Genomic DNA, 24,500 nt, shown 5'->3' with positions numbered 1-24,500 from the left:
AACTCAACCTATTTCACCACCATTCCATAATACTCTCTCTCTCTCTCTCTCTCTCTATATCTTACCAGTTACCACCAAAAGCTAACGCTTTTGGATCCAAATCCATCATGCACAAACGTAGGCAAATCTCCTTGTCCTCCTCCTCTTGACCTTTCATTTGGATTTCTTTCTCTCTCTCTCTCTCTTAAATTCTCAAATAATGTCGTTCTCAATCCTTCTCTCTCAAACTTAGATGGGATCCCCAAGCTCCTCCTCCTCGTTCATCTCATTGCCGTCTCCACCGCCGCCGTTACGGTGCAGCACCGTGATTGAAAGAAGAATAAGAAACGGCTTCCCCCGTCGATGGAGAACCCGAGAGCCACTCCGCGTCTCGTGCTGAGCCACTCCGGCCGCGTCGAGGAACTAGAGAGGTTCTCGCAATACGTCGGTAATTAATTGTCGCCTTCTTCTTTCATCTCCTTTTGCGTATATTTCGTCAATACAAAGTGCTAGAATATAATAATTCTGAAGTAAAAAAAAAAGTTCTTTCTTTTATGATGGTTGGTGTTGATAATTATATGCAGCTAGGCAATTAGGTTTTGAGGAGACGGATGAATGCCCCCACTTGCACAAATTATCATATGATTATTTGAGGAAGGCCAATGGATGTGAGGATAACATATTTGCCTTCTTTGCTAATTACCCAAATGCTGAAGCTTTGTATGTGAAGTTCATAGAGGAGCTGGATAAATGCATACTGGGCTACTTTGCATTCCACTGGTGCCATGCAACTCTAATGGTTAGCCAGGTGAAAACTTTTTTGAGAAAATTACAATCTTCTTCTGCTTCTAAGATGTATATATTTTTCTGATTGTTTCCTTGTGTAGGTTTTGGCTGCTGAAGGTGAAGCTAAAAGGAAGCTCAAGAACTTGATCTTGGAGGCTACTAGGTATGCAATAATTCTTGTGGATAGACACTAACAACTACACCCACATTTAGAAAACTTCATTCTATTAGGGTCTTATGAAATGTTAATTTTTATTATTTTTTCAGTTAGTATTTATCTCTTGCTTCCCCTATTTGTTTATGACCGTCCAATTTGACCTGCATGTGCTATGATATAGTAAGGTTGATTAACTTGCCTATGAAGTGGTTGAAGGATTGCCTGAGAGAGTATTATTCAAATCTTTTGGTCATTGTTATTGTATTGAGGGGAATCCCCCCGGAAGGTTCTGATTATTTATGTACTTGATTGACATCCCTCTTGGGTATAAATAATTCAGCTCGTTGTGTGGGATCTGATTAAATATCACAAGTTGATCAATGGAGTAGAACTTATCTGGCCAATAAGATATCTGATCTAACACAATTTGCAGTCAAAGCAAATATAACTAGTATTGATCAATGTTCACATTTTACCACAACTAAAATGAGAGTTATCCATAAAAGAGTTTTTTAACAAAAATTTGTGGTCTGCATTGATGACAGGAAACTGAGATTTGAGAGGTTAACAAGAGACCTGAAGGTCACCAGGGTGTTCTCTACACTAGTGGAGGAGCTGAAAGCCATTGGGATTGCGGCACATGATGAACCGCGATATCCGGAGGTGATGATTCCAGCCGCACACAGCAATAGAAGCCCTGTACTACTCCTCATGGGGGGTGGCATGGGAGCTGGAAAGAGTACAGTGCTCCAGGAAATACTCAAGGAGTAAGTCCTCAACCAGTCAATTTTTCCACTTCCTACTTACTAGAATGAATTCTTGACATTTCTTCTCAAATCTCAATAATTGTCAATCTCAAAGTTAGTGAGAGCGATATAAAGATATGTTGGCAATTGTCCTTTCGCAGATTCTTATCTGAATTCTGAGAAGGACAAGAGCATCAAGAAAGCATAATTCCTCATGTAGTGATTGCTAACTTTTTGTAGCATTAGCACATTTGTGCAAATGTATCAAGAAAGTATCTTATCTAAGAGGGAAAATTAGACAAATGATGGATGATAAGAAATTGGTGAGTATTTAAAGAGTGTGGTCCTCACTTACAAAGTGCAGCATCCCTGTCACACAAAGAGAAAAGTAATGTGAAGAATTGATAGAACTAGTCCTGCTCTCCAATTGAAGTTAGCCTTAATTAGATTTTTGGTCTTGTGAAAATTGCTAGATCCAGGTCCTGACTAGTTTAATTTGTTGATCAAGGCTATTAAATTGCATAGATGTCATTAGGCCTCATCCAGTATGAAAGTAATTTAGCACCTGTGCAATTCAAATGGACACTAAACATGACTAGGTGCCAGATATTAGCAAAACTACCTCAGAAAACAAAGTTGGGCTCTCCCCAGTGATTGGAGATGTAAAGTGGTAATCCAATGGTGCACCTTTTGCCAAGAAATAGCAGGATTAGGAGAACTATTTGGATGGGATCAAAGTCTGCATAAACCATTCAATTTTTAACATATTATACATAGTTATTCAATTGAAGCCCTAGAAGTTTACAGCATAACAGTCTGAAAGCTTAGACACCGCACAACAGTTTAACACTATGGGTGTTGTTTAATAACATCAAATTGAAGAAATAACTACATAAAGTATAAAAGGAATACAAGACTTGGCACCAGGTGCACATGTCTGCTCCAATTCCCTGTGCTAAGATCAACTACAGAGCTTTCTTGACATATCCTTAATATGAAATGCATCAGGACTGCAAATTACTATCACTTACAAAGTAATAGGAAATTCTGGTAACTCTATTCAGGGCATTCTGGTCAGGAGCTGCATCGAATGCTGTAGTTGTTGAAGCAGATGCATTCAAGGAGACAGATGTCATTTACCGAGCCATTAGCTCCAGAGGTCACCATAATGACATGCTCCAAACTGCTGAACTGGTACTTTCTATGCTCCTTGTTAGTAAAATTTCATGTGCACAATTCGGATGATCACTAGACTCTTCTTTGGAATTTGTCTTCTGAACTAAAGGCCTAAATCCACTGACTAATTACACTTTTGAAGCTTCTTAGAAAGAAAATTTGAAAGATCTTACTGAAACTTTCTTCAGATAAATATCTTCATATCTTTCTAAAAGAAAAGGAATTGATATAGAAGTTGTAACAGGTGCACCAGTCATCGATGGATGCAGCCTCATCCCTTCTCGTGACAGCGCTCAATGAAGGTCGCGATGTCATCATGGACGGCACTCTCTCATGGGAGCCATTTGTACAGCAAACAATTGCCATGGCCAGGGCCGTCCATCAACGGCGCTACCGCATGGGAGTCGGATATAAAGTTGCTGCCGATGAAACTGTCACCGAGGATTACTGGGAAGCAGTGGAAGATGATGAGGAAAACAATGAGCCTGGCACAAGAAAGCCTTACAGGATAGAGCTAGTTGGAGTTGTGTGTGATGCCTACCTTGCAGTGGTAAGAGGAATCAGGTGAAGTCTACAACACAAGTTATATTGCAATATCTCCACATGAACTTCATAGAGATCTAAATATGACAACAATTCTGAATCACAGACGAGCAATATTGATGAGGAGAGCAGTAAGGGTGAAGTCCCAACTGAAGTCTCACAAGAGATTTGCAAGTGCCTTCCCTAGATACTGTCTGTTAGTAGACAATGCCAGGCTCTACAGCACTAACTCTACGGGATCAGCAAAGGTCAGTGAGCTATTTTTTTCTGTTATGAATTCCAGTGCTCAAAACCAAGTCTATGATATGAAAATCTAATGATATATATCAAATTACATGATGATGTTGCTAATCAACAGCTGATAGGATGGAAGGATGGAAACAGCAGTTTACTTGTGGAGCCACACGAGATTGGTTGCCTAGAGAAAGTGAGCAGTTTAAATGAGGAGGCCAGCTCAATCTCTGAGCTGTATCCTAATGGTGATACAACTTGCGGGTTGCGATCGATTTGGGATGATTTGGTGATGTCCTCATCGAGGGCATCGATCCAGCAAGAACTCAAGCACGCAATCCAAGAGATTGAGGCTCATGCCCTGTGACATGAAAGCCCACATGAAGTAATGCTGCTTGGAGGTCTGAAGATTTGCATAGTATTGCAGATTATGTACGAAATGAGCAAGTCAAGGAATCAGATCTTAGTGGCTCTTCATTTCAATCTGAATGTGAGATTACCTTCATCAGTTTAATATTGTGCATATAAATTTTAGTCCTCATCATTCTTTGCAGCATATGACTTATGGCATCATTTGATTTAATTTGCACATAATTTACTGAAGAAAATTAGAAGTGGCTGAATGAAGTGTTCTTCAAAGAAAGTGTTTGATAAGTAAATTCAAACATATTTCAACTATAAGCATGATACAAGTTTTGAATCAAGCTTGATCATATCAAACTCTTTATTTTGGGAGAATAGATATGAATATCTAGATCTGATCTGGTGGTCCTGAACTTTAAATATTCTCATTTTGAACCTTATCAAGCCGAGCTAGATGAGCTATCTATCTATCATAAGCTTGATTTGAAATTAACTTCGAACAAGTTGGCTTACTTATAAATGAGCCGAACTCGATCAAACCAACTTAATTAACTTTAAGGATTAATTATCCATAGCCACTCTAAACTATTGCTCATTTTTACATAAATTTCTTTATTTTATTTTTGGTACATTATGATGATTTTAGCACAAAATATCAAGTAACCATCTAACCTTTACTTTTTCCCCCCCCTAAAATAAAGGCAAAATTATTCCAAAAGTGTCTAAAATTGGTCTAGTGAATTTTTTTAATAGAGAAAAATTAAACAAATAACTAACCTAGGAGGCATTTATGAGATTTTACAAAGTTAAAAAGATTAATATGTTAGAAAAATAAATAGAAGAGTCTATGTGAAAACATGCAACAAATAGAAATGTCTAAGTATAATTATGCCTTATTTTAATACTCTAGCCTTGTTTTATATCATTCCAAGTTCAAGATGGGCAGACGCAAATAGGCAATACTTTCCATGTGAATTACACCTGCAATGTTTTATTATTATTTTTTATATAGTTGACAACGAAAACTTTAAAAAATATTATAATTGCCACTTTCTTCTGTAAATTTTAAAGTATCATAATTGCTCTTTTGTTTTATTTTTTTTTATAATTACCATTATGGTTATTTTTTCATGAGATATTTATAAAATATTTCTGCTAGATAGTTGTTAAAGTCAAGCAATATATGTAAAAAAAAATTAAAAAAACAGAAATATCCATTTTTTTTCTTGAAGTTGAACATAAAATATTTATCACTGAATTTTATTTTCTTACCAAAAAAAATAAGATATTTTTTCCCATAATATGATAGTCTAACATTATATGACTTTAAAACCATTTCAAATATTTTATTTAAGATTAATGATTTAATAAGAACCACGAATTGCTCTCTCCTAATCCAACGATTTAGATTAAATAATATTAAATAAAATTAAGTGAAAGTGCCCATGACTATTTTAATTTACATAAGTAAATTAGTCATATTTTATTTCCCTTCTAGTAAACCCGTTCGCATTCCTTTCACAAGTCAGCAAACAAAAAATTCACCATTTTTTTTTCATGTTTTTCTAGTTTACTTTCTAAATGTTTATTATTTACAATTTGAGCCCTACTTTTTTACAAAATATTTACAATAGAACATCCCACTATTAGATTTGTTTGGAGAAATGTATAAGATTAATTTTTTTTTTCTTTTGCAAATGTGATCAAATGGGCTTAATTTGTAAATATGAAAATAAATCAAATCAAAATACACCCCTTTAATTTATCAATGGATTATTATCGAATCATCCCACAGTTGTTTTTTTTTTTGAAATAGTTTAATAATTTTAATGGTAATTATGATATTTAAAAAAAAATTTAAATATATTTTACTCTTATATACACTTACATCCAAAATTAAGACCATTAAATTTTTTTACTAATATTCTAAGCTCATCTCACTTCAACTTCTCTATTCTCTACACCATCATCCCCCACCTTCGTTGGAAACCACCTAGCCTCTCTCTGTGCTCCCTTTCCACCGTACTTATCTCCCTTTGTTAAGAGGAAAGAGGATGGTGGTGAGGAGGAAGAGAATGCGAAGAGGTTAGAAAAAAGAATGTTTTTTTTATTGTTGATTTTGGCATAAGGTTTAGTCTATAAAATATATGAACTTGAATTAAAAAATTAATTTTAAAGATTATTTGGGTAGGTCCAGTTAAATTGAAAAGAAAATTTAAATGTACAAGGAATAGAATTTAAAATATATTTAATCTTTTAAAAAGTAAAAATTTTTATAAATCTAACTCTATATTTTATCTATTATAATTCACGTCAGTATTTTGTAATTAGACACCTTCTTTTTTTTTTTGTCATCTTTTTTTCTTCCCAAGAAGAAGAAGAAGAAAATAAGGAGGAGGGAGGAGAGATGAGGAGAGGTAGTGGCCGTGGCGATGATGATAATGGTAACTATGGAGGAGGTAGGTAGAAAAATTAGTAAAGAGATATAGAAAATAAAAGAAAATAGTATAAATATTTTAATAATTTGGTCGATGTTAGTCAGTCAAAATAACGTCAGGGTGTTAAATAAAAATTATAGAAAAAAAGATCGGTGGTTACAAAATTCTTAAAGACGGATGTGAATAATAAAATAGATAAAATGTAGGTTATGATTTATAAATTCCCTAAAAGAAATATAATGACAAAATAGATAAAAGATAGGCTGCGATTTGTAAATTACCTAAAAAAATATATAAGGGCTAATACAATATTTATGGAAAATTAAGTGGCAATTATGTAATAATCCCATCTATAAATACCACGCAAACCCTATTTCACCGCCCCTCTCCCAGAAACCCTAATAGCGAGCTCGCCCTCCTCTCGTTGCAATCTAGGGTTACTCTGCTTCTTCTCCCCCACAACAATGGTAGGCCCAACATCTAAGCCCAATCGAATCGTTCAATAGATCTACCTAATGGCTTCTTCTTATCCTTATTCTGGGATGCAGGCCGACGTAGATGTCGATGTCGCCGCAGGGCAGCCGAAAAAGAGGACGTTCAGGAAGTTCAGCTACAGGGGCGTGGATCTCGATGCACTTCTCGACATGTCCACCGACGAGCTCGTCAAGCTCTTCCCTGCTCGTGCTCGCAGAAGGTAAAGCCTCATCTCCATGAGATCTAGTTGATTTTTTTTTGGTTTAGAGTTTTTATGTGAATGATTTGTTTAGGTTTCAGAGGGGTCTTAAGAGGAAGCCGATGGCTTTGATCAAGAAACTGCGCAAGGCGGTAAGAGTGAAAGATTTCTGCTTTCTTACCATATGTATGGCTATATTAATTTTGTTTATGATGATTTTCATTAGAATTATTTCATAATATAACCTTAGTTAGTAAATAAATCTATGTCAAGGTACCAAATAGATGCGATAAGAACTTCTCAGCATATTCTAAAGCGTTATGAAGGACATCATTTGACCTGCTGCTCCTTAACGTTTTGAAATTTTCTTTATGTTGTTTTTCAGTTCGGTTGTATCAGGGAAATATTTTTCAATCTCTTATCTTGATGATGTTTAAAATTCCGGAGATATAAGATAAATACAAGTATTAACATTTGGTGAATGCTTGGCAGAATTGTACTTGGTGTTTTGAAAATAAAGTTGCTGGTCTTGTCTACAGTACTGTAAATAAATCTGTCAGTAGGAGATACAAAGGAGTACAAAATATCAGATATTCAGTTTGGTTTATTACTTAGATAAATTAAGTATGGATTTATGCTCTCTCTCTCTCTCTCTCTCTATATATATATATATATATTTGATACTGGGTTTGGGATCAAGATTGATTGTAAGTTGTTTACGGCCAATTTTTGACCCTTGTTGGGATCTTTTAGCTATGAGTCATAAGAACGATAAGAATGTTTGAACCGTAACACATTCTTTTATCATGGTGCTTATCAGATCTGTGCACTATACTTGTTTCTTCCAACTGGATAATGTGGTTATTTTGATGTACATTAGGGGTACATGATAGATGAATTAGTTTATTACACTTAAAGTTTCTCATTGAGACCAATACATCTATTTGATCAGGATAGATCTCATGAAAATACATGTACTGCCTTTTGTGTTAAGAACGCAATGCTCTTCACTCTAGTAGTTTAACATATAATTTCTTTGAAATTGTGCATATTTTTGTTGTTCTGGGAACTGCTTCTGTAGTGAAGGGTTATAACTTGTCTTAAATAATGTCAAAGGATTGTCGGGTTTATATGATCGACCAAGTGACTCTGGTATGCATAATACAGACAGCGTGCAATTTGTTATCTTATCCCTGATGAGTTTCCAACATCTTCTGGAGTTTGTTATGAGGGCTTGTAATGCTTTCGGTATTCATCTCACAGATTTCAGCTACTGTTAACCGTCGAAGATATTGTCTTGGGATGTTTGCATATGTAGCATTTGGTTGCTGATTGCCCATCTCATGTTTCATTTCCTTTACTAATGCTGCATACTGTGCTTGTTGTGCGGTACTGCTGTCTTTATATTATATCAGTCCAAGGAAAACTCTGGCTACCGGCTAGTCTTTCTGTTTCCTTCTTTTCACTTTCTACTTTCTCACGAAAGTAGATTACATATATTTTATGTGTTTCTTCTATCATTTCATATACGGTCTCTAAACATTTTATCTGTACAGAAAAAGGAGGCCCCTCAAGGTGAGAAGCCTGAGCCTGTCAGGACTCATCTCCGCAACATGATCATCGTGCCCGAGATGATTGGGAGCATCATTGGTGTCTACAATGGGAAGACCTTTAACCAGGTTGAGATCAAGCCCGAGATGATCGGTCACTACCTTGCAGAGTTCTCCATCTCATACAAGCCTGTCAAGCATGGAAGGCCCGGTATTGGTGCCACCCACTCTTCCAGGTTCATTCCTCTGAAGTGAGGAGTTCTGCTGTTAATTTTATGTTAGGCCAAACTTATCTTTTCCTCTCATGGGATTTTTGACTGGTAATGCTTATTTTGTTCTGGATTTGATTACTCTATTCTTCTCGGGGTTCCTATAAACAACTACTCATGGTATCAGTTATTGTTCAAATTTGAGAATGGTGGGTGGATGGATCACAAAGGCAAGATCCGAAAATCTATATTTGTCATTTCTCTCCTATAGGTGAAGATGATTTACCAATTCTCCTTATAGCAATTAGTAATAGATTGTAAAATGAAAGAGATGCATGTGTACTTCCTCTATTCATCGTTAGTGACATCATTAAAAACACGAGGGAATAAAAAAAATATTAAATGAAGTGAAACAAGATCAAATGTATTTATTTTTGCTCTAGTGTTGAGTTCACAAGTAATTATTTCATCTCTTTTCTTTTCGGAAAAAGAACAACTAAATCAATCTTGGTGGTCGGTATTACCCGTTTGATAGATGGGCTACCTCGTACCTTAGTAAACTTCATGATTCAGTATTATAAATAAAAAATAAAACAGCCATAGTGAGCAATTCCAAAGATTTGAACTCATCCTAAATATATGAAGAGGTTTTTTTAAATAATTACCACTCAAATTTTTAAAATTTTATAATTGTCACTATATTTGCCGCTGAAATTTTTTCAAAATTGCCATGGTTCAATTTTTAACGAATTAAAGTTTTATCGAACATTCCTAATAGAAAGTTGTTTAAGTGGATAAATACATATAAATATTAAATATATTTTTATATGACTCGGACCTAATTGAGTTATGTTGGAGAACATTATTCTCGATGAATAGAGTCCATTTTATTGTATTAGCTTATCTGTTAGTGAGGATTTAACAATTTACTTAATTAAGTATGCTAGTTTACTTATTTGCTTGCTTTAGTCATAGTCAACTAGACTTGTTTAAATAGTTATGTTAAATTTGAATTAGAGCTGGATTAGTCTCTTTAAATATGCGGAGAACAGTTTTTTTTTATGATTGTGTAATCATTGAGTTACTTTCTTAAATCTAACTCTCGCTCTTTCCATCTCCCCCTTCGCTTCTCTCCTATCATAACCTACCTAGGGTTTCAACCTCCTTCCCTTACGCAACTATTGACTCCCCCAATCCCTTAGGCCCGACCAACCACTTCTTCCCCTTTTGCCTCTCTAATATTCGACCTACACCACTCTCATATGCCACAACTATCTTGCTGCCATAACACCATCCTCACCTCAGTCTATTGAGCTGCACCAAACCACAGCCGTTACCTTTTCTCCATTGGCATATTACTCCTATTTTTTTGCAATGTATAACGTGTATTCCTATATTTCATAGTATCAAGGTTTCTTCACGAATATGATCAATAATACTACTACTCATAATTTGGCCAATTTTGCTTTTCGATAGTCTACTTGTAAAGAATGTACTGATCTACCTAGGGGTGAAAACGGATCAAATACAGATCGGATAGTGCTCAATCCATATCCGGATCTATATTTTTAGTCCGGATACGAATATTGGACGGATAGCAAAATTTAAAATCATATCCTAACTAAACTGATAGGGATAATTTTCGAATAGAGGATTAGATGATATTGATTGAATTTAAAATAATTATAATATTTTATTTAGATATAATTAACATAAAATTATTAAGAGTTTTGCGACAAATAATTTTTTTGTATGTCAAATTTATAAAATTAGAGAAATTAGTCTCTATAAATAATATATATAACGTATTATTAGTAACAATATTAATATTTACTATTTAAATAAGCAAACTAAAAATTGTAAATTATTTAAAAAATTATACGGATAAACGGATATCCGATATCCGTATCCGAATCGAAAAAATATATCCGACCCGTATTCGAATCCGTATCCGAATTTTTTTTTTAAATTCTATCTGTATCATAATAAGATAGAAATTTTTTATCCGAATCGGATCGGATCAGATAGCGGGTCGGGTCGAAGTTAATCCAACCCGTTTTCACCCCTAGATCTACCTCTAGATCCTTCTTGTAATTCAGCCATAAATGAAAGTTGCAAGGCAGCGGTCTACAAACTTTTCTCCAAAAATTAAAAAAAATCATCAAATAGGCTTTGGACATAATAACAACTTCATTTTCGTCGTCTTCTACATGTTCAATCTATTGTAATCATTCTGGACAACTTGAGAGCTTCTTACACATTATTATTCTATATCTTCGTACACAATGGAAACACCTCTTGAATTCCTTCAATCCAAATATGTGCCCAAGACATAAAGATTCAGGTCTAATCACGCGTAATTAACTCTTATTTGGAAGAGTAGATATGAAAATGAGAATTGAGGACAAAAATTGAGATAAAAATCCCTGATTTAGGACAATTTTTATAGAAAAATATTAAATTAAACTACCCTTTTAACCTAAAAAATAGATAAAATTGTAAATTAAATAACCTTTTAAAAATCTGATAGTTGGAGGCCAGCCCAACTATACTGGTTGCAGAGAGGCTACAAGGCTATACTAGAAATCCTATAATAATAATTGGGCCAAATAGTTAGCCTAACGGGCTTTAGTTCGGATTGCAGAGAGGCTAAGCCCGATTCGAACCAAATTAGCCTCGGGTCGGGCCCGGTCCCGGCTCGAGTCCGGCTTCGGCCCGAACGTCTCGGGCTGGGTTCGGTGCATATATATATATATATATAAAGTTTAACGCCATGGATAGTTGCATCTAGGGTTTCCGCCGCTTCTTCCTCTCTCGCAAGAATGGTAAACCCCAACCCTAGCCCACTCTTATTGTTCTAAAGATCTCATGGCTTCTTCTTCTCCTCCTCCTCCTCCTCCAATGCAGGCCGACGCAGATGTTGATGTCGCCGCAGGGCAGCCGAAGAAGAGGACGTTCAGGAAGTTCAGCTACAGGGGCGTGGATCTCGATGCGCTCCTCGACATGTCCACCGATGAGCTCGTCAAGCTCTTCCCTGCTCGTGCTCGCAGAAGGTAAGGCCACATATCCATGAGATCTAGTTCGTAGATGTCCTCTTGATTGGATTCTGTTTGCTTTGTTTGGTTTAGTTGGTTAAAGTTTTTATGTGAATGGTTTGTTTAGGTTCCAGAGGGGTCTCAAGAGGAAGCCGATGGCTTTGATCAAGAAATTACGCAAGGCGGTAAGAGCGAAAAGTTTCTTTTTTTTTTTTTAATCATATGTATGGCTAATTTTACATTTTATTAATTTTGTTTATGATGTTTTCAACCTACTGTAAAGCGTTATGATGAACTTTTTTTTTACCATATGTATGGCTAGTATTGTATTGTGTTTCAGTTTGATTGTAGGAGGCAAATGTTTTTCATCCTATATCTTGAAGATGCATATCCTGAATTCGCGTAGAATTTCGAGATATAAGACAAATACTATTTGCCGAGAAGAGTATTATCATTTGTTAAGAAATAAAGTTACTGTATCATTTATCATAGTTTAAATAAATTTGGCAGTAGGATATAAATGAGTACAAAATATCATATGTTCAGATTGATTTAATATGTAGATAAAGTAATTATAGATTTATGCTCTTTCTCTATTTACTGCTGGGTTTGGTATCAAGATTGTTTACAGTGAATTTTGGATCCTTTTTGGGATCTTTTGGCTGTGAATCATAAAGAGGATAACAATGTTTGAACAGGAACACATTCTGTTATCAAGTACTTAACTGATCTGTGTGCTTTACTTGTTATTGCAAATTGCATAATGTGGTTATTTTGATGTTACATTAGGTACATGATTGACATATTAATATATTACACATTAAGTTTCTCATTTAGTTCAGTATGTCTATTTGATCAGGATAGATCTCATGAAAATACATTTACTGCTTTTTTATATTAAGAAGACAATGCACTTCATTCTAGCAGTTTATTAATTTTTTTTAAATTTCTTGGAATTTTGCATATTGTTATTGTTGTGAGAACTGCTTCTGTAGTAAAGGGTTATAACTTGTATTAAATATTGTCAAAGGATTATCAGGTTTATGATATGCATAATGTAGATAGTTTGCAATCTTTTTTCTTACTCCAGATGAGGTTCCAATATCTTTCGGGTTTGTTATAGGGGGCCTGTAATGCTTTTAGCTACCATAATCGTCAACTTCTGCTGCCATAAGATGCATGTAGTGTCTCTTGTTAACAATTGCCAATCTTGAATATCGAAGAGTTTCAAGTTGTTGTCAGCCATCAGTTGTTGATTGTCCATCTCATGTTTCAAATTCTTTACTTATGCTGCATTCTGTACATCATTGTCTGTGTTCGTTTACATTGGTCCAAGGAAAACTCTGACTACTGGCTGGTCTTTCTGTTTCCTTCTGTTCACTTTGGTTTGTCACGCAAGTAGATTACATATATTTTACATGTATTTCTGCTAACTTTTCATGTACAATCTCTGAACATTTTATTTGTACAGAAAAAAGAGGCCCCTCAAGGCGAGAAGCCCGAGCCTGTCAGGACCCATCTCCGCAACATGATCATCGTGCCTGAGATGATTGGGAGCATCATTGGTGTCTACAATGGGAAGACCTTCAACCAGGTTGAGATCAAGCCCGAAATGATTGGTCACTACCTTGCTGAGTTCTCCATCTCGTACAAGCCTGTCAAGCATGGAAGACCCGGTATTGGTGCCACACACTCTTCCAGGTTCATTCCTCTGAAGTGAGGAGCTCTGCTGTTAATTTTATGTAGGCTCTTATAGCTAGCTGTTTGAGTCGGCCAAACTTATCTTTACCTCATGGGATTTTGACTGGTAATGCTTGTTTTGTTCTGGATTTGATTACTCAACTTGTGTTCACAGTTTCTATAAAACTACTCATGGTATTAGTTATTATTCAAGTTTTAGAACGGTGGATGTGTTCATTTTTGTCAATTTGTTCCAGTTCTGAAGACAGGCAAGGAATGGTTTAGCCTGTGTAGCTGCCATATCTCTTTCCATCAATAGCTGGTGACTTAAGCTTTTATGTTCTGCTTATAGATTGTTAATTCCTTTTGTTCTTGTTGCTCAGATTCTTGTAAATGCAATGAGGATAATAGGTTATTATATCCAAGTATTTGATGTCACCCACAGGGATATTTTTCATCCATGTAATTTGGCTCGTAGTAGTACACAAGGTTCTTAATATTAGGGTATTGGGCAACCAAAATTCCCGTAGGATTTCATTGGAATCCTGGTTTCTTTGGGAGAACTATCTTATCCATTGTTCTCTTTTTTTCCTAATGAAGTGTCTGGATAAATCTTTCATGTGATACAGACATACAGTGTGAGGTAAGAGTTATTTTCTATAAAATTTTCCAGATAAAATGAACATTAAAAAAAACTGGGCCGTTCTTGAAGAGAAAAGAAATGGATACTTGTTTGATTTCCAAAGGTAAGAGGAGGTATAAGACTTGGGAGGAAGTTTAAGACTTCATCTTTTGTTGTATTCTAGATAGTCAGAGATGGAGTGCTCACATTTTATTTCACCTTATGATGAAATTTTATTTCAAATCTTCTAAAACTGAATTAGATGGAAAACTCCATATTGTAGTAAAACACATGAATAAATGTACTAAATATGAAACCGTTATAAGTAATTCTAACTCAATTTTTTTTTTAAAGTGCACAAAATGTTATGTTACATCATGTACATTTAATACATTGCAACTTAGGCACCATTTGGTTTGCTGGGGATATAATTTCTTCTCCTCTTTGATCAATGCACCCTCAATTGCTCTCTCCACCTCAGCAATAGGAATCTTTAACACGAACACACAGAGATAAATGAATTTAGTAACTAATTACATGAAGTATATATAGAGAAGAAATAATTTCTACTTGGGCTTCAATGAATGTGATCACCATCCATCAAAAAGTATTCTATCCACCTTTTAAACCAATGCTCTCATTTATCAAATTTGCTTTAGTTTTTATTTATATTGTTTAATTTAAATGTATTACTTCTCTCATTTTTCTCACTTCTTTTGTAAAACAAAAACCACCGGAAAGGCATTATTCAAACATCATTAACCGTGATGACGGTTAAAGTTAACAAAATATAACACTTGTTCTTATAAATAAATATATTTTGAAGAAAAAATAAATCATAGTGACTTAGTGATAAAATAAAAAATCAAGAGCTAAAGTAATTTTCATCCGAAGTAAAAAGGCAAACAAAGGAACTCAATAATAGAATATTTTTGTAAATAGCACTTCTTTAGTACCGTGGTTTGATGAAGATCTAACGGTTAAAATTCTTAAGGACATAATAGTAATGCAACAAATTTAAAAGATATTACCGGTTCAATAGGTAGTTATTATCTTTTAAATATATTATCTTGCACATTATTTTTTGATAATTATATTATCTTAATAATTTATCAAGTAAAAAACATATATATCATTAACATGGAGTAATGTATATATATCATAATAGGGTTATTGATGTCTTTTTATAATTTACTTGATGAAAGTCTAACTAAATTTTATCTATTTAATTAGTTTTTATTATTTACATATATCTCTCGTTAGTTTAAGTTTAATTTAAATTAAAATTAATAACAGATATAGATAGAGATATATAATTATATTTAAATTAAAGTTTATATCCAAAGAATCAAATTTAAATGGTTTAATAACTAAATAATATCTTCGATAAGTAAGGTAAAATTATATCTATTAATTCGAAAGTTAGTCACACTTAATTAATTTTTTTTTTTTTTTTGTGACTAGTATGACTTTTATTTTACAATCGGATTTGAAAACTGATAGAAGAGAACTTTGAACGCTATTCAAACTCCCTATCCCACGTACCTCAGTTTCCACACCAACCTCCACCAAGAGATCATCTCCGGATAAGCTGGATACGATGCTCTTCACCTTCAACTCTGTCACCTTAACGCATCGAAGAACCCCGATAAGAGATCCGATAGGCGACGAGTTATTCAGGACGCGCAGTTTGATCACCCAGTTGGGCTTCTTTTCCACCGCTGCTATCGCCTCGAGCACCGTGTTGCCCCGTCGGAGCTTCTCCTCCGTGCTCTTCATCTCCGCGAGGTACGCCGCTGCCGACCGGACGATCGAGTTCTTATCGGCCTACCGAATAAAACATTTGTACGTGTCAGCGCCTACTCTCTCTCTCTCTCTCTCTCTAGCTTAAACTTTTAGAGTATAGTTAGTAAACCTTTGATTTGTAGGGTAGCATGGAGCGGAGATCAGCGTATCCCTGACTCATCCTCTCTCTCCTCTGCTTCTCCCTCATCATATGTCGGAGCCCTCGGCTGCTCCCCTCCTCGCCACTGCTAGCCGGGGTCGACATCCTCCCAAGAAACCTTAGAACTCTCCGGTGGATGTTCCGAGAAGCAAAAGATGGCTGTCTCGATCCTTCGCGAGCGAAGCCGCCCTCCTGCGCCCCGGAGTATCTAACGAAGGCGGTCGCCGCCGGCCGAGACGGAGGCAAAGGAGAGGACAGAATATAATGGAGGATTTGATCGAAGTCATCCTCCTCTTCTTGGCAGATGAAGGGATCCATAACTTCAACCTCCTCTTCTCTCTCTCTCTCTCTCTCTCTCTCTCTCTCTCTCTTCTCAACTTAGTTTTGATTTTGTGCCGGGAAATTTGAAATGTGGTTGGGTTTTACGAACGGCTTCCGAAGGGGAGGAGTTAGATGTAGGAATGAGTAATATGCGACGACTAGTCAAAAGAGGAGGAAATTTGAAGAAGGTCAACGAGGAAGAGAACAAACCACACCACACCACACGTGATGGTTTAGTGTGTATGTTCCTTAATTTTGCTCGTTTCCCACGTGGAGCAGTTGGTTGGTCAAGACTCAAGAGTCAAACTGGCCACAGCTTAAAAAGGCTCTCTTTGGAAGAGTCATTATCCTTCTAGATGGGCAATTAGTTAACTAATTACGGCTTAATACATAAATAATATATATATATAGGCAACAATAAGATGAAAGAAGATTTTATTAGAGTATATAAATAGGTATTGTAGTTTCTCTGTTCTTTAAAAAAGTTATGGTTTGATGTTGTTTTTTTTTTTTTTTTTTTTTTTTGCCAAGGTATATATATTTAAGAAAGAAATGAAAATTTAGAATAGGGACGAGATAAAAAGAAACATATATATAATTCATTTGTATTTAATTTTTTGATTTATATAATAATAGATCTTAATGTGTATCATATATATATATATATATATATAAATTATGTGTACTCTATAATAACAAAATATACGCCTAATTTTATATATTAAATAAATAAAAATTAAATACAATTAAATTACAAAATCTTATATTCTAGCACTTATCCTCCCAATTATTTAAAATAAAGATATTATAAAATACACCACATATTATATTCACATAAAATAGTAGAGAAAACAAATCTTAAATGCTTAGGAGTTGAGATTCTATTCTCAGGCACCAATTCCTCGGTCAAAGAAGGGTCGCTTAACCGTGGACTCAGGCTTAATGGCAAAGATTTAGTTAATCTAATCCACTATAAATAACTACTAATTACCTACAGCTTGCTTCATAATATAAAATTACGTGCTAATTGAAGTCACGTGCATGGTGCATGGTGCATGGTGCATGGCACGAGTCAACGCAACATGGCTTGGTCACTCGGTCACGAGGAGAGCTATACTGGTCAACGACGTCAAAATGACTCGGTCTCTTATTTTCCCCCAATTATTTTTAAAAAAATTTAATAAAATTAACAAGGGGTTGAAAAATTCAAAGATTAATGGGATGAGGTTAGATAGTTAAACAGGCTTATATTGTCTCGGTTTTGACTTTTAGCAGCAACAAGAAATCTTGGGATACTATCAAATTTCTACTCCTCATTAGAGAAAGAGATGTTTTCTGACCCACTATTATTGACCTACTATCACTTAACAAGGTTATGAAATTGATCTTAAAAGGGGTTCTTAATTCCCTATTAAATAAGGGTTTGACGTAGTGATTGGGTGTATTATCCTACATTCGGTCCTACCATTTTAAGGAGATTGTGATTTGGTGCCAGTTGAGCATGTCAAAATCGGTTTGGATATGTCTGTCGAATACTACGTTGACATACATATATCTAACGATGTGCTCAAACTAGTAGGGATGGATTAACCCATATTAAATATATCCTTAGTAATTGGATTGATTCTACATGCTACTTTAATAGTTTTTTTTTTTTGGAGAATAAAAGAAAATGTCATAGCACGATACGTGCATAAATTGAGTTTATTATGTACTAAAAGTAAATAATGAGTTAATCACATTTATATTATATAAACTATCACCCTTTAGGCCAATTTTTGTGTATATATTCTGAACTTTTTTTTATAATATATGTTAAAAGTATCTTAAATATCTTTTTTATTCAGTCCTTTGTTACTGATACGACTCGGTCGGATTGAATCCACTCGCGACATTGGATTCATTGGGATGAGCCTATTTATCTAGTTTATGTTTGTTTGAGAGAATAAGAACTTTTGCTAGGGGGCGTTTGAACGCCATGGACCCGCGTCCGAATGGGGTCGTTTGTTCGCCTACACGCGTTTGCAACTACAGAAAAAAGCAATTGCGTCTTCAAATGCGATCGAACGCGTTCGAATGCATCGCGACAAAATTATTGGTTTGTTAGAGTTTTAACTTAGTTGTTAGTTTGTTAGAGTTTATTAGAGTTATTTAACTTAGTTGATGAATCTCTAGAGTGGACCTTTATAAATATGTGGAGTTTATCTTAGATAATTAAATTGGCTTTGGTCTTTATCTTTCTCTCAACTTGTCTCTAATCATTGGCGTCCACCCCCAAGTCTTGGGTGTGCCTCTTTCAGCTTCTAACTACCCTACAATCTCCCTTCATACCAAGGAGTAAACTTAACAACTATCTAGTCATTGGAGGGTTATCAAGCTAGGATCTAATTGACTTTCAGCCACTGTTTGGTTGATATCTTGAGATCTAACCGTCCAAATCTTGTGATCTTAGATTTTTTAGAAAGCTCTTTCTAAGAAAAATTCAAGAGGATCCGTTGATTAAATTGTTCGCAGATCCCTTCAAAAGTTACGAGTTTTATCGAGTCCAGAACCGTTGCGGATCGCATCAGACCGATTCATAACAGTTACATTTTTCATTTATAAGTTGTCACGTGCAAATCATGTGTGTAGCTATATGATATGTTTACCTTTACGTTTTAAAGAGAAGAAAAAAGAATTTAATTTACTAAGGGATTTTTTTAATCTTTTGAGCTTTTTCATCTATATATTACAAAAAATAATAATAATAAGTGGAGGTATATAAAAAATAATTATAATTTAATGGTCTAAGTATAATTATGCATTTTGTAATATTTGGTCTCAAAAACCCTATTTATTCATATTTTAACAATCAAATACCTTCTTATCTATAGTTATGGTTACACCCAACCAAAATAGGGGGAAAAAAGAAAATAAATAAAAGGATACAAAATGAGTTATAACACTAATCCTGGAATTTTTACACTTTAGCCCAATCTAACGATAAAATAGGAATTAGGTCCATTCTAGCTCTGTTCGCAATTTCGAGACCTATAACCCAAAAATTATTCACTTCGTCGGCTCGGGAGGAGAGAGAAGAAACCGGGCTCCAACGATGCAGCAGGTAAACCCCTAAGGAAAAATGATAACCCTAACCCTAGATCTCGATGTGCAGCAGATTTGTGATGGTTTTCTCTGATCGATTTGGTTAGGGAGACGGATCGGAGGCCCAGGTGACGTGGGAGGATCAGCAGAACATAAACAAGTTTGGGAGATTGAACAATAGATTCCATGAGCTCGAGGACGAGATCAAGCTCGCCAAGGTAACAATCCAAGCTTCTCTTCGGATAACGCAATGTTGCATCTTTGGAAAGTTCAGATAACATTTGTCGATCTCATGATATTAATTCAAACCGGAGTCGTATAGCCAGTTAGAGAGTTAGTAACCTTGGAAAGGTTAGAAATTTGATGAGTTTTAGGTGAGATTTGGCGGTTAATTGTAAAAAATCGAGGTGTATTTTGGGGGTGAAATCAGAAGATGCTCCTACTGAAGGTGTTAGATACGGACGCAAAGCTGCGTTATTTCCTGAATTATGTGAAAGGAATAAATTTTCAGTTGCATGAGAGAATGTAGAAACACAAGTTGAAAGAAACAATACACCATGATGCATCTTCTCTATGAATCAGGTAGGATCTACTGTCCTTTTATTTTGCCTCATTCTAGCTAACATGCTTCATAGTGATTTTCATCTTTTCACACATACATGCAGAGGACCATTAAGGACACAAACGGTAGCTTTGTAAGTTGATAGAAACAGACAGTAAATCAGATGAACAAGCATATGGTGGCATTTGGAAAAAAGCAGTCTAATGTAAGTAATTAGAAGTACCAAGTGGAATCTTCTTTATCCCATTAGGTTGTGGTCAACTTGTTTTGGAAGAATTTATATGAGAGGAATGACTAACCAAGAACCTCGCCAAGAGTTGTAGTCTGACCCCCTATCATACCTTGCTTTTGTACAACTACTACTGAGATTGGATTGGAGATTTTTAGTGCTGGTGTGATATTGAGATGGATTAGGGTAATAGTTTATGTTGGACAAGATTAAGGTTTTAAGATTTTGATATGTACTTAACTACTTATTTAGATATCTCACTTAGTACATATTGCAGAAAAAGAGTTTATCATATTATGTTTAGTGTTTATTTATTTATTACTCGCTACTAAAGAAACAAGAAAGTTTGTAATGAAATAGCAGAAAAAGAATTTTTCACATCTTGCCATCTGATTATTAGTGCACTTTAGGCAAATGTTTCTATGTATATAAGTTCATCTTTTTTTTTTATATGCATTAGTAAGTGGCTAAGTGCTGAATAGCAGTACACAAGTAACTGGAGCAACTCTATTGCACGGGGAAAACTACACATCCATGCAGGATCCAACTTTTTCAAGGGAGAGAGAACTATTGCTTGGTGGTCCCACACATACACACACCAAGATAGAGTGCATGATAAGAAATATTAGAAATAACTGATTTTGCATAGAAACTGAACAAACTTAATGGGCTGACTCATAAAATGGAGTTTGATTCTTTTGTATATTCGAACTCAGAAAATGCTCTAAAACAAATTCAAAAGTACGGCGTTTGACTATTCCTTTAAATTGATATTAGGAATATTAAGCTTATACAAATTGGCAACCAAACTCATAATGTTTGGTAGTTCTCACACAACTTCAGCTACTTGGTTTTGGGATGGTACGTGTACATGTAGTTGACAGAAAGTAACATGGCATTGGATGAGTAATTGGATTTTCATGTAATCTTATTTTAGCTTAGTTATGGTGAGTGTGAAACCATATTACACAGTTCTGCAAGATAATTAGATAATGTGACTTGTGTTTTAGATAGCTTAGTTATGAGCTTAATGCAGTAGATTTAGCTTGAACAACGCAAGTCTCTGGGTATTCTTAGGTACATAATAAATTGTTATTGAATGTATGAGCTGAACTTGCAACCAGTATTTAGGATTCTAAGGTGTGTAAGGTGGATATATTAGTCTTTGATATTTAAAAGATTTATTCAAGGTTTCGAAAGAATTAAGTGGCAGATGGGAAGGTAAGGACCTTCTTGTGGTTGCATACTAGGAGGAAGCTGTCAAGTAGAACTTGACCAAGAAAATAACACTGGAACTAAAAAGTAGTGCATGCAACCCAAAATCTAAATAGTCATATTTGTTTTTTAAATTAAGCCATCAGTATTCAACAATTTGGGACATTTACAACTACATCGAAGTTTGAGGCCATCATACAGCAAAAATATTTAGTTATTTTGCCCTTGTTTTCTTGCAGGAAGCCAATGAAAATGTGGAGGATGCCAGCAATGAATTGATCTTATCAGATGAAGATGTGGTGAGGTTCCAAATAGGGGAGATCTTTGCCCACATGCCACGGGAAGAAGTCGAGAGCAGGTTAGAGAAGATGAAAGAGGACACTAGCAAGGAATTGGAGAGGCTGGAGGAAGAAAAGGAATCTGTGCTCGCACAGATGGCTGAACTGAAGAAGATTTTGTATGGGAAATTCAAGGACTCCATCAACTTGGAGGAGGATTAATTAGGCAAACAGCATGCGATGTCCCTTTTGCTGCCTTTTTCTATTTGTTAAGGCTTGATGCAATATAGTTAGGTGTTTATTTTGGATTGAACTTGGTTTTAAGTTTATTCAGCATATCATGGGGAAAGATTGTAGCATGCTTGTTTCGTCGTTTGGATCACTAATAGTTAGAGAACAACGGGATGTGTGAACTCTAAAACTACCCATGTTCTGCTTATCTATACAAAGTGAGCGAAGTCGCATGCAATTTTGTTTTTGTATGATTTTTCTTGCCATTACTATCATCACTCATGATTGGTACTCAGAAATCTTGTGCCTTCTTTTAAGCATTGAGTTCTCATAAAGAAAAACAAAACAAAAATAAAAAATAAAGATGCAAAGGAGGATGCTTATTTCTTCAGATCCCAGTCTTCTGATGAACAAACTGTGAAGTTTAAGGCTTGATTTTTCTCCTCTACAATGTACTAGTGCTTTACATGACCAAAGAATTCATGACATTCAACATATTGACATCCTGTGGATAGTTTTAGCATGCATGGTAGATCTATGATATAGAAGGCTAACAGAAGAGTAATTTTGAAATATATCAATCCTTCGTAGGGTAGTATTGATATGAACCAGGATAAAAACTATAGATATAAAACAGTGGGTCAATATATCAATCCTTCATAGGATAGTATTGATATGAACCAGGATAAAAAAATATAGATATGAAACAGTGGGTCAATATATCAATCCTTCATAGGATAGTATTGATACGAACCAGGATAAAAACTATAGATATGAAACAATGGGTCCCCACACTGGTGCAGCCTTGCCCAATGAGATCAAGTGCTTTCTAGCTTCCAGGTGGATACTGTCCAGGTGGAGCAACCTGTGTGGCTGTGAGAGGATGAGGCATGAGAGGAGAGCTATCCATTATCCAATCCATCCATTGGTCTCAAAAGATCTCTCCTTTGTGGTGCATATAGCCACACTTTCTTATTACAATTTGCTGACCTTCTTTTAAAGCAAATAATACCAATAGCATCCTACTCCACCACCAAAGCTTTCTCCTAAGACCCCCCTCCTCTTCTTCTCTCTTTTATCCTTCCCCAATTTTATAGAGAGAAGATGGCCACCATCAGCTGCACCACACCAACCTCAACCATTCTTCGCGCCACCGCCGCCCTGCCCAAGTCCGGTGGCCTCGCCTCGTCGTCCGTCATAGGTAAAATTATACCAATTTGGTGTTACACATGCCTAACTTTTATTTTTTTTTATATAATTTTGTAATTTCCCTTCCCTTGTTTTATATACATAAATATATATACATTTTTTTGTAAATGATATTTTATTTTGTAAACTCCTCTAAAATGTTTTAATTGCATATATACCCTTAAAAAGTCATGACTTTTCCGTGGATTCAAATTTACTTTTTGACAAGATTAAGATAAAATCTTACTAGTTTAACAAAACGAAAAGATATACATACCCTTAACCATGAGAAATTAATGCAAACTAGAGTATATAGAGATATTCATGCAAAATGTAATGATTTTAAGTGTTATCACGCAAAAAGCTAAATGTACTTTTGATAGATAAATATACAAATATCAAGTTTAGAGAAGTATGCATATAAATAAGAGATTTTAGAAGGGTATACATACCAGAAAAACAAACCTAAATATATCACTATATAAGAAATATTGTGGTAAAATGAAATATCTGCCTAGGAGCATTAATTAAAATTTTTGTATAACTAAAAAGAATACAAACAAACATGGCAGGACTGCCTCAATTTGGAATGAGGGGTGGAAGAGTGAGATGCTCCTCATCAAAGGATGACAAGCCATCGGCGGCGGCCGCCATCGGTGCGGGCGCAGGCGCTTCACTGCTCGCGGCGGCGAGCATGGCGGGGCCAGCCCTGGCCCTGGTGGATGAGAGACTGAGCACAGAGGGGACTGGGCTGAGCCTGGGCATAAGCAACAACCTTCTTGGTTGGATCCTACTTGGTGTGTTTGGGCTCATCTGGGCACTCTTCTTTGTGTACACCAGCACACTGGAGGAAGATGAGGAGTCTGGTCTCTCCCTTTGAAGGCTCTGATTATTACTTTGTAGATGTTTTAAGAAACTTTGTAATGGAAATGCCATGCATGTTTATTTGATATCAATCTGTTTGTATGGGATCTCTCTTGTAACTGTTCTTGAATGTTTTTTTTTTAAAAAAACAAGTTTTACTCGTGATGTGAGCTCTGGAGATGAGATATGGTAAGTTAGTAAGTTACTCGTTACTGTTCTCTCCTTATTATTACAAGGAATATCTAAGAATATTTTAATGGATAGGACTGAAAGATGCAGCAAAATTTATCAAAGAGAAGATAACAAATGGTAGATGATCATGCAATTTTGACTTCTGCCGATCAGATAACGTAAAACGCCGAAGTGATTGAAAAAATATTATTCTACGCACGAAA

The 24,500-nt window shown here is 35.4% G+C and overlaps 6 protein-coding genes across 9 annotated transcripts; 5 read left to right on the top strand and 1 right to left on the bottom strand.

The window, feature by feature from the left end:
* On the top strand, nucleotides 1–4,159 carry LOC140796044 (calmodulin calcium-dependent NAD kinase-like). 3 transcript variants are annotated; one of them, XM_073148882.1, is made up of 9 exons: nucleotides 1–117; nucleotides 233–427; nucleotides 564–787; nucleotides 867–928; nucleotides 1,468–1,689; nucleotides 2,733–2,862; nucleotides 3,089–3,408; nucleotides 3,494–3,635; nucleotides 3,746–4,159. In XM_073148882.1, exons 2-9 carry the CDS (start codon nucleotides 343–345, stop codon nucleotides 3,983–3,985), a joined length of 1,425 nt encoding a protein of 474 aa, XP_073004983.1. In that variant the 5' UTR covers nucleotides 1–117; nucleotides 233–342; the 3' UTR covers nucleotides 3,986–4,159. The 3 variants fall into 3 exon arrangements, with proteins under 3 accessions (XP_073004983.1, XP_073004984.1, XP_073004982.1); XM_073148883.1 differs by having other exon boundaries at nucleotides 1–427; nucleotides 564–778; XM_073148881.1 differs by having other exon boundaries at nucleotides 1–427.
* Nucleotides 4,160–6,777: 2,618 nt separating this feature from the next.
* On the top strand, nucleotides 6,778–9,050 carry LOC140796881 (small ribosomal subunit protein uS19). 2 transcript variants are annotated; one of them, XM_073150043.1, is made up of 4 exons: nucleotides 6,778–6,886; nucleotides 6,968–7,113; nucleotides 7,187–7,244; nucleotides 8,649–9,050. In XM_073150043.1, exons 1-4 carry the CDS (start codon nucleotides 6,884–6,886, stop codon nucleotides 8,895–8,897), a joined length of 456 nt encoding a protein of 151 aa, XP_073006144.1. In that variant the 5' UTR covers nucleotides 6,778–6,883; the 3' UTR covers nucleotides 8,898–9,050. The 2 variants fall into 2 exon arrangements, with proteins under 2 accessions (XP_073006144.1, XP_073006143.1); XM_073150042.1 differs by lacking the exon at nucleotides 6,778–6,886 and having other exon boundaries at nucleotides 6,962–7,113.
* Nucleotides 9,051–11,578: 2,528 nt separating this feature from the next.
* Nucleotides 11,579–13,788, top strand: LOC140796257 (small ribosomal subunit protein uS19). The gene is made up of 4 exons (XM_073149199.1): nucleotides 11,579–11,676; nucleotides 11,759–11,904; nucleotides 12,014–12,071; nucleotides 13,358–13,788. Exons 1-4 carry the CDS (start codon nucleotides 11,674–11,676, stop codon nucleotides 13,604–13,606), a joined length of 456 nt encoding a protein of 151 aa, XP_073005300.1. The 5' UTR covers nucleotides 11,579–11,673; the 3' UTR covers nucleotides 13,607–13,788.
* A 702-nt stretch (nucleotides 13,789–14,490) lies between these two features.
* Nucleotides 14,491–16,607, bottom strand: LOC140796256 (transcription factor BHLH148-like). The gene is made up of 3 exons (XM_073149198.1): nucleotides 16,104–16,607; nucleotides 15,734–16,015; nucleotides 14,491–14,679 (listed from the first exon to the last, which is right to left on the bottom strand). Exons 1-3 carry the CDS (start codon nucleotides 16,449–16,451, stop codon nucleotides 14,554–14,556), a joined length of 756 nt encoding a protein of 251 aa, XP_073005299.1. The 5' UTR covers nucleotides 16,452–16,607; the 3' UTR covers nucleotides 14,491–14,553.
* Nucleotides 16,608–19,467: 2,860 nt separating this feature from the next.
* On the top strand, nucleotides 19,468–22,304 carry LOC140797071 (probable prefoldin subunit 4). Its single transcript, XM_073150357.1, has 3 exons — nucleotides 19,468–19,557; nucleotides 19,646–19,756; nucleotides 21,784–22,304. Exons 1-3 carry the CDS (start codon nucleotides 19,549–19,551, stop codon nucleotides 22,042–22,044), a joined length of 381 nt encoding a protein of 126 aa, XP_073006458.1. The 5' UTR covers nucleotides 19,468–19,548; the 3' UTR covers nucleotides 22,045–22,304.
* A 789-nt stretch (nucleotides 22,305–23,093) lies between these two features.
* On the top strand, nucleotides 23,094–24,270 carry LOC140796509 (photosystem II reaction center W protein, chloroplastic-like). Its single transcript, XM_073149554.1, has 2 exons — nucleotides 23,094–23,254; nucleotides 23,814–24,270. The coding sequence occupies exons 1-2, from the start codon at nucleotides 23,158–23,160 to the stop codon at nucleotides 24,119–24,121; spliced, it is 405 nt and encodes a 134-aa protein (XP_073005655.1). The 5' UTR covers nucleotides 23,094–23,157; the 3' UTR covers nucleotides 24,122–24,270.
* The last annotated feature ends 230 nt before the right edge of the window (nucleotides 24,271–24,500 follow it).

This window comes from Typha latifolia, chromosome 10 (genome assembly GCF_019914945.1).
Source record: "Typha latifolia isolate L0001 chromosome 10, TyphaL0001v2, whole genome shotgun sequence".
In the NCBI taxonomy this organism is placed as follows: Eukaryota; Viridiplantae; Streptophyta; class Magnoliopsida; order Poales; family Typhaceae; genus Typha; species Typha latifolia.
Note: the sequence above shows the minus strand (reverse complement) of the source record. Positions and strands in the feature narration are given on the sequence as shown.